This window comes from Elephas maximus, chromosome 3, assembly GCF_024166365.1.
Source record: "Elephas maximus indicus isolate mEleMax1 chromosome 3, mEleMax1 primary haplotype, whole genome shotgun sequence".
NCBI classification, from domain to species: Eukaryota; Metazoa; Chordata; class Mammalia; order Proboscidea; family Elephantidae; genus Elephas; species Elephas maximus.
In genome coordinates, this window is record NC_064821.1 from 49,377,525 (window position 1) to 49,389,389 (window position 11,865).

At 50.4% G+C, this 11,865-nt stretch overlaps 1 protein-coding gene across 4 annotated transcripts in view; it reads right to left on the minus strand.

Moving 5' to 3' along the window:
• Positions 1–11,865, minus strand: part of CTNNBIP1 (catenin beta interacting protein 1) — a 76,239-nt gene that overhangs the window by 17,580 nt on the left and 46,794 nt on the right. For all 4 annotated transcript variants that reach the window (XM_049877867.1, XM_049877865.1, XM_049877866.1 and 1 more), the window contains 2 exons: positions 11,725–11,845; positions 10,666–10,756 (listed from right to left, as the gene is read on the minus strand). In XM_049877867.1, coding sequence (XP_049733824.1) covers positions 10,666–10,756; positions 11,725–11,820 — 187 coding nt within the window. In that variant the 5' untranslated portion in view covers positions 11,821–11,845. The remainder of the gene's footprint in view (positions 1–10,665; positions 10,757–11,724; positions 11,846–11,865) is intronic.

The following is an 11,865-nucleotide window of genomic DNA, read 5'->3' on the forward strand; positions in this document are numbered from 1 at the left end:
AAGCTTCGTCCCTTCTCTGCCAACACTCTGAAAGAGATGCCTGTCCTTGTTGCTTCCATGTGCTCACTTCCCATTTGCTCCTGACCCATACAATCTGGCTTCCAGCCCTGGCTCCATAGAAACTATTTTGGTAAATGTCACCAGTGACCTCTTGATTGCTAAGCCCAGTGGGTGCAGACGGTGATCCTGCTGACCCTTCTCCTTTCAGGGCCTCTGCCTGGCTCACAGGGTGGGGTGACAGCTCTCCCTCCATTACTCTGCCTGTTCACTCGATTCCACGCTTCCACCCTCACCCACGCTCCCAATCCCTGCTTAGCACCTGAGCTCCAGACCCACACTCCGCCCCCCTCCTGGACCCCGCTGGCACCTCCCACTCAGGATTCACCCCTCCTCCCACCCCTGCTCCTCTTCCTGCCTTCCCACATCAGCTGCTTGGACCAGGCACCATCTTCATCCACTCCACTCGGCTCTGGTCTCAAACTCCACATCGCCTGTTCACCCCTGCCTGTGGTTCCCAGTTCTCAACGTCCCACCGATATGACCCAGGAATGTGTTGTGTCATCTCTCACCTACACAGACGTCACCATCACCCTCCAGCCTCAGCCTCTGTCCCATGACCTCCACCCCTTCAGTTTTCACTCTGTTGGACAACCACCTGACCTGGCCGTCTTCCCCTCTAGGTGCATGGGGACCCCTGCTCCTTCAGAATCCACTCCATCCAGAACGCTTTCATCTTCCCAGCCACTCGCCACCTGCCTGGCAAGCACCAAACGGGACTCTTGGAGGGATATGAATATACCAAATACTGGCACTCCACTGGGTCCACACTCAAGGGGCCTCCCTTGGCCTCAACACCCTTCTCCCTCTGTTATGGGTTGAATGGTGGCCCCCCAAAAGATATGTTCAAGTTCTGACCCCCAGTATCTGTGACTGTGATCTTATTTGGAAATAGGGTCTTTGCAGATTTATCAAGTTGAGGTCATTAGGCTGGGCCCTAATCCCATATTACTGGCGTCCTTAAAAGAAGTGGAAAGCAAACACAGACACATGGAGATGCCATGTAACAACAGTGCAGAGATTGGAGCCACATGTCTGCACGCCAAGGAATGCCAAGGACTGCCAGCAACACCAGAAGCTAAGGGAGACACAGAACACATTCTCCCTATACGGCCTTCAGAGGGAGCGTGGTCCTACTAACACCATCATTTTGGAGTTATAGCCTCCACAACTGTGAGCAAATACATCTCTGTTGTTTCAAGTCACCCAGTTTTCAGCACTTTGCTATGGTAGCCCTAGGAGGTTAACACACTCCGAATTTGTCTATATACACCTTTCCATACTTCCTGGATTCAGGGCTCAGTTCACATGGCACCCTCTCTCTGTGGCCTTGGAGGTGGGCTTCCCTTCAGAATCAGTCATACTTTAAAGGTCCCTGGGTGGTGCAAATGGTTTGTGCTCAGCCAGTAACCAAAAGGTTGGCGGTTCAAACCCACTCAGCAGTACTGCTGAAGAAATAGGGCTGGCAGTCTGCCACATAAAGATTACAGCCAAGAAAACCCAATGGAGTGGTTCTACTCTGTAACACAAGGGGTCTCCTAAGTCACAAATCGACAACAAAAATATAACCAACAACAGAATTAGTCACACATTTACCTGTGTGCCCCAAGCTCTTTACACATCCGTCTGTGAGTCTGTCTGCCCCGCTGGGCCAGCAGCTCGGTGGCAGGGCCAGCAGCTCGGTGGCAGTGCCATCATCTGGCCTCGCCCCTGGCACACAGCAGGGATGGTCAGTGTGAGTGGAGTTGTCTAATCACTGGACCGAGGGGCCCCCGATGCTCCTTCTCCATGAGAGAGGCCCACCCCCTACTGGGGTGCTGGGGGGCTAATGAAGTCCTATGAGGGGCTTTGAAGCCTTTCAAGTATTATTTGTTCTCAGTTATAAACAACAGAACACCATACACTGATTACTGAAGGGTCAAAGCAGGCCCTTCAGAGCCAGAATGCTGAATCGAAAAACTTCCCTGCATTTCATCACATTCTGGACCCTTCCTTGGGATTGCTTCTAATCTTTCTGTGACACGTTATCATATACCAAATTCTCCTAGTGGATTCCCCAGTTTCAGTCAATGCACACCTGATTTTTTGGTTCAACTGTATTATTATTAGGTTATAGGTAATTCTTATGTAAGTGTTAATTAAAGTTAAGAAAAATTAGTTTCCTGTCCTATATACTGGAATTCTCACTGGGCCTGACTATAATTTCAGTCCAGGGTTTGTTATCGTCTGGAGCCTCGGGCAAAGGCTTGATGCTATCCCTACACATGGGGAGAGAGGGGACCCGGGAACCTCGGCAGACACCCAGCAGTGGGGGGCCATGTGCCAAGGAGGAGCCCCACCTTCTCCTGCGGGAGAAGCCACTTGTGACAATTCAGTCTCCCTGAGGTTTGGCTCAGTCTATGCTTCAATCCAACAAAACACCTACTCTGGGCCAGGAGTGGGGCTAAGGCTGACTGTGAAGGAGCCCTGGTGGCACAATGGTTAAATGCTCAGCTGGTAACCAAAAGGTTGATGGTTCAAATCCACCCAGCAGCTTCATGGGAGAAAGCTCCAGTGATCTGCTCCTGTGAAGATTACAGACGAGAAACCCCACGGGGCAGCTGTACTCTGTTCACTGAGTCAGAACCTGACTCCATGGCACCCAACAGCAACAACACGTAACTGTAAACACAGCACCGAGCACAGCTCCAGGGAGCTCCCGACACAACATGATAGCGGCTACAACTGACAAAGGTTTGCAGGGAACTCCAGGAGCTGGCCACCGGTGGACCCGGGAAGGGGTCACAGAGGGCTTCCTGGAGGAAGTGAAAGAACAGAGGCTTGACGGATGTGTGGGAGGATTCCAGCAAGAACTTCCTGCACTTGGCTGTAAGAAGAAGCCCACATGCCAACCACCCGCAGGGCTACCCACAGGGCTGTGGAGAGGGTGCAGTGGGTGGTGGACAGAGCAGGGCTGCTGGTGAATTATAAAGTGCTGGGCCACTTCCCTGGAGACTCTGGTTCCTTGCCGGTTTGCCCATGACCACTAGTATTTTAACACGGTCCCCAGAATAACTCTGAGACCGAGTGACCTACTTTAGGTTCTCTGGGCGTATACTCTGAGCCAGCAGCCTCGGCTTCCTAGGGGCACAGCCAGTAGAACCCAGACAGCAGGCGGGCCGGAGGCATGGGGAATCTTCCCGGAACAGCTACCTGGAGAATGCATGTAGTCAGATGGGGGTGGGACAGGCCGAGAGCCACCAGAGCAGTACCATGGCTCTCGGGTACAAGAAGAGGGATAGGGCAGAGGCCAATCACAGGATGAGCAGCCTGCTTGACAAAATGGGCTGTGTCTGGGGAGGGGTCCCCTCAGCCCCCTGGTGCCTGGATGGGGCCTGTCCAAGGCACTGCACAGGGATGCAGTTCTGCAGCCAACCGGTTATGGGGAGGCCTTTCCAAAGTGCCATCTGGGGCCTGGAACTGGGTCTTGTGGGCACACTGCCTGTGCCCAGTCCCTGTCTTCCTGCTGAGGCAGGAACAGAGGGACTCTCAGAGAAGCCACACGTTCAAAGGCGCCTGCAAGTGAAGGGCCCAGAATAAATACAAAGGCAGCAGGAAGCGCTTCCCAATTTTTCCTACCTCCTCCTGAAATAGCATCGGCTACAATCACGTAACTGTGCCTAAATTAACCTGCTCCTTTGGTAAAACACTGTTCTGCCTAAAAATGCACATAGCCTGTAAGCCACTCTTGGAATTTAGCTTAAAACAAATAAAGAGGATAAAGATTTATACACAGTGATGTCCCATGTACATCACATCCTGGACCCACACTGCCTTGCTGTGTGACCTTGAGCAAGTTACTTAACCTCTCTGAGCTTGTTCTGTCTCTTTTTTTTTTTAAACTATAGTGAAATTATACACACCAAAACATTTACCAACACAACTGAATGACACTGATTACATTTTTGCCTGTTTTCTCATCTTAAAGTGAGGCCTACAACAGCAGCCACCTCCCAGGGTTGTCATGAGAACGCATTGAAATAGCCCTCGTCTGTTACTTGACAAGGAAAGTGGCACACAGGGAGAAATCAATAAATGCCTGCTGTTACAACTAGAAGTAAAAATGAGAAACAAATGCCCAGCAATAAGGGATTGGTCAGTTAAATATGACACGGTCACATGGCTGAGTGCTCGGCCATCATTAAAATGTTTTCTTTAAAATTGTTTAAAAACAGTACAATCATCGTAGGTGAAAAATGGGTGTTAAAATGGATACTAAAATGTTTGTACTGTATAATATTAATTTTACAATGGAGATACATACACATGTTAAAAAAGGCTGCCAGGAAATTTAACCAGAGGTGTTGGAGTGCTGGCGGCGCAGCGGTTAAGAGCTCAGCTGCAACCAAAAGGCCGGCAGTTCAAATCTGCCAGCTGCTCCTTGGAAACCCTATAAAGGCAGTTCCATTCTGTCCCATAGGGCTGCTATGAATCAGAATCGACTGGATGGCAATGGGTTTTTTGTTTTTTTTTTAAATTAGTGATTATTGCTACATAGCAGAATTCTTCCTGTCTGCTAGTCTTTAAACCTTTCTGCTGTTTCTACTTTTCCCCAACCTTCTGCAATGACTGTGCATTCTTTAATAACCAGGAAAAAAATCAATATTTGATATACAGAGAACAGCACTGGCGATAAAAAAGAAACAGAGTCAGCGTTCTGCTCAGCCTGCTTAAGAACGATCGCTCTCCACCCCATGCCTGCAGCTGGGCCTACTCAGCAAGGCGACCTTCCCAGGGAAGCACTGATTTCCTTTGGTTCAAAGCTGAGCCCGGTCTGGCTGTCAGGTCCGCTTGGTCACCCTTGGGGACCGGAAGATAGTGCTCAGAGAATTCATCCCATGTCACGCTCTTTCTTGGGGGTCCACAGGATCCACAACTTGGCCTGGTCATTCATCTGAGCACTCACTGAGGGCCTGTTGGTGTCTGGCCCATAAAATCGAAGATGGTAGCCACGGTCTCAAGCTCAAGGAGCTGAGGCTGGCCAAGGGGCTGAACAGGAGACAGTGCGGGAAGCAGCGCCCCCAGGTGTACACACGTGGATGGAAATCAGAAGGGTCCGCAGCCTGACCTGGCAGACAGGGAAGGGTGGCAAGTTAGGGTTTGGTTCCTGACAGCAGAGAGGCAAACAGAGGCAGAAAAGAGTAATGGACAAGACAGGAGCCGAAAGCTATTCACTGTGGCTGCTGATGGTGCGTGTGAGGTGTCGGGGGTGGGCAGGGTGAGAACAAGGGTGTCTTGCTTGTCACGCTAAGGGGACTGGAAATCTAGTAAGAGTTAACAGTGATTATAGCTATGTAGTAGGATTCTTTATCCTATAAACTTCTCTGCTGTTTCTCCTTTTACCCCATCTTCTACAATGATAAGGCATTACTGTATAACCAGGAAAACAATCAATATTTTATACATAGAAGCAGTGGGAGCCAGTGAAAGATTTGAAGTGGGGGAGAGACCTGCTGATGTAGTTGCTCTGGCTATGAGGTGGAGGTAGACTGGAGGGGGTAAGACGAGAAGTCAAGATGCCAGCTAGGAGCTATTTGCAGCTACCTCACACATGATGTTGCCATGAGACAGAATCAACTTGACAGCAACGAACAACAACAGACAAGAATTAACATGGGGTCAAACCAAAACAGGGGTTCAGACCACGATGGGGAAGAGGAAGCAGACTTGAGGTACATTAAGGCAGGATAATTTAAAGGAGTTGGTAACTCCCCAGATACCCTTTTAACTCAGTATTGAAGTCACTCCTGAGGTTCACGTTCAGCCAAAGATTAGACAGGCCTATAAAATAAAACAAGACTAAATGGGTACACCAGCCCAGGGAAAAGGACGAGAAGGCAGGAGGAGACAGGAAAGTTGGTAATGGAGAATCTAAGGTTGAGAAGGGGAGAATGTTGATGTGTCGTGGGGCTGGCAACCAACGTCACAAAACAATATGTGTATTAATTGTTCAATAAGAAACTAATTTATTCTGTAAACCTTCATCTAAAGTACAATAAAAAAAGAAAGAAAGAAAAAAAAGACTCAGTAACTTACTGGATATTAGGGGAAGAGAAGACTCAAGGGTGAGTCTCCTGAGATCCTGGGTATTTAGTGGCACATTGATCACAGCAGAGAATAGAGGGGAGAGGTTATAAATCTAGACAGCTGAGTTTGGGGTGTCTGTGGCAAGCTGTCAGTAGACAGCTGTACACAGAGGTCTAGGGGTCAGGTGGCAGTCTGGGCTGAGGGTCTGTGTTTGGAAGGCGCTGTTGACCAGAGCTCATTGTTGAACTCACAGGAGTACAGAATGTGGGGAACAGCAGCACGTATTAAGGGAAAAGAAGAGACTAGGCAGAGGTATGCAGAAAATGGAGAAAGGAGGGGAGGAGAAGGGAGGGAGACAGACAGATAGACAGAGCCCAAGGGAGGGAAAGGTGGGCTTCTAGAAGGACGCTGACATTGGTGGTCTCAGGCCAGCAGAGCAGGCAGGCAGGCTAAGAACTGAGGAGGGTCCCCCTTAACACTCGGGAGGCCCCCTGCCCTGTGCTGGAATGTTTAGTAACCTCCAGGGTACAGGCCCCTGCAGGCTTGACTGTGGGTCCCCTGCTTCTGGCACAGCACTTGGTACCCAGCAGGTGCTTGACAGGACGGGGTAGGCCAGGGCACAAAAGCCAGCTGCACAAGAGCCAGTGGGTGGAGGGATGAACAGGCCCTGAGCCTGCCCATAATCCCTTGGGGGCCTCAGAGAGGGCAAGCAGTATCCCAGTTCCCTAGAGGGGACGTGTGCTGGGGTCTAAGATTAATGCCGAGTGCTGTCTTGTTGGTGGGGCAGCCTCAAGCCTCCCAACCTAGGGGAGCCTGGGACTTGGAGACATTTCTTCAGTTTTAGGGAATATCACAGGGAAGAGCTGAAGATGGAAAAGTTACCAGCACCAGTGGGAGATAGAATGGGGCATTTGCTGAGAGACAGTGCCACCTAGTGGGCAGGAGGCGCTCATGACAGGCTTCAGGCAGCCATTCATATGGGGGTCTCTGCCTCCTCCCCAAGCACTGGAAGCAAGAATCCAGGGCTTTTGCCACCTGGGCAGCACCTGGAGCCTCTGACACCAGTATGCCCTGCAGCAACAGGCGGGACAACACCCAGCATCTCCTGCAGGTTGGCCAGAATAGAATTTTAGCAGAGATCCACTGAGCTCCAAGGCTCTGAAAGAAATTCCTGGGCCTGCTCCTAGGCTTGTGCCCCCAGAGTGGAGATACTGGACTGATGGCCATTTGGTTGTCATTGTTTTTGTGCTTGTCTATGTTGTCTTTGGGCACAAAAACAAAATAGTACTATGCTCAGGAGCTCTTGTAAATGTGGCTGCTCCCTGCCCACCTCACTCAGTCCACAGGGGTCCTCAAGCCTCCTCTGTCTCCTGTCCTTCCATGCAGGTCGGGCCTTGGCAGCCAGCCAGGCAGTCCATGCTTTGCCCAGCAGAAAGGACCATGCCCACCCCACCCACCTCCCCAGACATTCTTCCCAGGCTCCCTGGCTCCAGGAACCCCCCACCAGAGGGCAGATAGGCTTGCCCACAGACACCCCATGTCCAGGAGGGGGGTTCTGAGGCCCACCGTGTCACATCTAGGTGCTCAGCAGTTTCAAGGCCAGATCAACAACAGCAAGGTGAGGTCACCGTAACCTTCTCAAACAACTCAGTGGAGTTCATTTTCATTCTCAACTGTTGGTTTAGCTCAGAGAGATAAAAAAGAGCTTGCTTAAAAATATATTTTTTGAAAACCAAAAAAAAACCAAAAACGAAGCAGATGCTATTGAGTAGATTCCGACTCATGGCAACCCCACCGTGAAAGACCACAACCGTGCTCCATAAGATTTTCAATGGCTGATTTTTCTGGAACCACACTGCCAGACCCTTCTTCCGAGGCACCTTTGGGTAAACCCTAACCACAACCCTTTCAGTTAGTAGCTGAGCACTTAATCGTTTGTGCCACCTGGGTGCCCATAGTTTTAAAAATTTCTCCTTGTTACAAAAGAGGCACCTGTGTAACGTTAAACAAATTAGCTTTACAAAATGTATGACTTGGGAGGTGTAACTTTCTTATAGTCCTACCTCCGATAAAATATTCTTTCAGCCTTTCTTTTTCTTTTTTTTTAAAGTACACGTACATGTGTGAGAATGTGGGTGGGGGGTGTATGTGCTATTCAGTTTTTTCTATACTGAAAGACTGTCCTATAGCTTATTTACATTTTTTCCATTAAGAGCAAAAAAGCCTGAGGGTTTCAGATATGGTTCAAAAGCCAATGGAAAGGGACCCAGGCCAGCCCTCGAAGGGAAAAGACCCTGAGAGGAGAGGGGGAGTAGCTTCCATGCCTGGCACCTCCCTCCCCTGAGATGGCTGCATTGGCCAACACACCTGAGCAGACTTGCCTGGGCAGGCTGTGAGGTGGGCGGCTGTCCCAGGAGTGGCCTGAGGCATGGGAGAGCCTGGTGGAGACTGTGCTGCATTGCGTACACAGATTTGGTCACGCACAGCATCAGAGCTTGGGAACCAGCCCCTGTACCAGGGCAGAGCCCCACAACATCCAGGAGAACAAGGGTTGGCTGGGGATCTAGGTCAGCTTCCAGACAAACAGCCCCCATGGGCCAGGCCTGCCTTTCACCCTGCTGGATGCACCGTCAGCACTCCGCTTCTGGGAACCCACTCATGCCTGGACACGCAGAGGTTGGAATATCTTATGGCCAATAATTCCAACTCAGCATAAAAAGAATAAAAGAAGGAAAGGATGACTGGCTGCACTGTCAGGATGGGCCCAAGAAAGGGAGAGCCCTGAGTGGCTGCCAAGGATCGCGGAGCAGCCCAGCAGCCTACCACAGCCTCAGCTCCAGTGGTTGTGAGCTTGGCTCTGTAGTCAGGCTGCAGGTCTGTATCCTGGGCCCCAGTAATGGCTGTGTGACCAAGGATGGTGACTTACTGCTTCCAAACCCCTGTTTTTTTACCTATTAAATGGAGGCAACACAAATCGTAGCTATCTAAAATGAAATGATGTAGATCAAGCATTAGCTCAGTGCCTGCTACAAACTAAACACTCAATAAGCGTTACCTGCAGTAGAAAGACCTGGCAATTTGTTCCTATAAAAATTACAGACAAGCAAACCCTATGGGTGGAACAAAAGAGAATGAAAGTAACCAAAAGCTCAAAGAAGAAACTAGTCCACGGCACTAACAGCTCACATGAACCACAGCGTTCTCTCACCTGAGACTAGAAGAACTAGGTGCCCAGCTACCACTATGGACCGTTTGGACCAGGGAAACAACAGAAGGTCCTGGATAGATGGGAGAAAAAATATAGAACAAAACTCAAATTCCTAAAAAAGCCAGACTTACTAGACCAATAGAGGCTAGAGGAGTCCCCAAGAATATTGTCCTAAGATAAGCTTTGAACTTGGATTTGAAGCTATTTCTATAGATCACCTTTCAACTAAATAACGCATTGGCTTATAAACAGTATCACCCATGAGTAATGTGCTCCCTTAAACAATTAACTACATGAGACCAAAGGTCAACATTTACCCAAAAGCAGAGATGAGAAGGCAAGGGGCATGAGGGGAAGATAAATTAGTGGAAACAGAACAAAGAGAATGGAAATAATCAGAATGCTGACACATTGTAAAATTGTAACCAATGCCACAGAACAATGTGTATAAAAATTGTTAAAGGGGAACTAATTTGCTGTGTAAACTTTCACCTAAAACAGAAAAAAAAATTATTAAAAAAAAAAAAAACCTATGGGGCAGTTCTACTCTGTCATATGAAGTCACTGAGTCAAAATCAACTCAATGACATCCAACAACAATAAATGCTACCTATTATCATTATTGGAAACCCTGGTAGTGCAGTGGTTAAATGCTACAGGTGCTAACCAAAAGGTCGGCAGTTCAAATCCACCAGGTGCTCCTTGGAAACTTTATGGGGCAGTTCTACTCTGTCCTACAGGGTTGCTATGAGTCACAATCAACTCAATGACAATGGGTTTTATTTATTTATTTACTTTTCTGGTTCAGTATCATTATCATCACTGATTGAGGTTACCCAAAACACATTCAATGCCCCTGGGTGCAAGGAGACCTCCAGAGCCTTCAGGCAGCCCTTCCCGCCACAGCCAGGCCAGCAGTGACGGCCCTGTCCTAGCACACAAGGAGGATTTTGCTCCTCCTGGACAGGGTGCTGGGTGGGCAGGGGCCAGGGCACTGCTGATGTCAAAGGCTGAGGAAATGCAACAACCTGAGCCTCTGCAGTGATGGTGGACCCCAGTGCCCTTCCATTTCCTGCCTCCTCCAGGCCTAGAAGGGACCCTATCATCTGCGTGATTGGGTCCTTGGCTCCGGCCTGGGGAAGGAGACAGGCCAAGCAGAAGGCTGCAGAGGCTCCCTGGACTCTATGTCTGGATGTGGCTGTGGTGCTGGGCCAGCTGTGGGGAGGAGGGAGCTGCGGCCCCTGCCTATCTGCCCCACATCTCTCTCGTGCACCACCCAGCCAAGAGGGCTGCTTTCTAAAGGAGCCATAGCTCTGTGCTGCCGCTGGACTCACCCTGGTCGATGGAGTGCTGCGGTAGCTGGCTGAGCTGGCTGTTGACCACACCTGCGTAGGTGCGCAGGAACTCCTCCTCACTGGCCGTCAGCTGCAAGGGGGGAGCGCCACAGGTAAGCGCCACGTGCACCTGCTCCCCAAAGGCCCCGCCCTGCCCCTTGAGCCCTCGGTCCCTGAGCAGTGGCCAGGCAAGAATTATCCAATAGGCAAGGTAAGCATGGCCCTTATCTTGCTTACCAGATCATCTGTAGTGAACAATTTCACATTTTTTTCACTACATCAAAGACTTCTGCTTTTAGGTACACTAACATCTGTCTCTCTCCCAACACCACAGCACCTCCCTACGGAATCAAAGCCTCTTTTTAAATTTGCAATCCCTGACAGGGGCGGATGACCTCGTAAGCAAGGTAAGCAAGGGTTTACTTTGCTTATTTACTAATCTGTAGTAAACCATTTCACAAGGGTTTGTGGTGAAACCTATTTGAAATTGTTCACTACAGATGATCTGGTAAGCAAGGTAAGCACAGTGCTTACCTTGCCTATGAGATAATCCACCCCTGCAGTGGCCTCTCCTCTGTTCCTGAGACCTGACCCCTCTCCCCAGCAGCTGGGGCAAACAGCCCTAAAGGCCTTCAGTTCCACAGCAGCACCCCTCCCCCCGCAGCCACCTCCAAAACTCGGTCCCTGGGGTGCACAGGCCTTGCCACTCTGGCTGAATCTGAGAACACATCTAGTCTACCCAGGGCCCTTCCTGGAGTGACAGCCAGCTGAAGCCACTCTTTCTGAGATGCCCCAACGTCGTTTGCTACCCTTTGCCCAGCTCTCCATGCCCGGCCTTCCCAGTTGCCCTGATGCCTCTCTGGGGGAGAAGTCGCTCGGGCATTGGGAGACAGAGGAAAGGAAGGTCAGGACTATGGGGATGGCAAGACTGGTCACCATGAGCCACCCACAGGTCCAGCAGCACCGTCCCGTAGCACGATGGCTGCAGGAGGTGGCCGCAGTCCCCCTGCCCGCCCTGCATAGCGGGTCCGCGCCCTGGGCAGAGTTTGGGGCACTCACGTTTGAGCCCATCTTCCGCAGCATGAGCAGGACTCGGACCTTCTGCTGAATATACATCTCCTCCGGACTCTTCCCGGGAGCCCCCTCACGGTTCATCCCCCCGGCCCAGTGCTGGGGATCCCTGTGGAGCAAGGAGCAGCA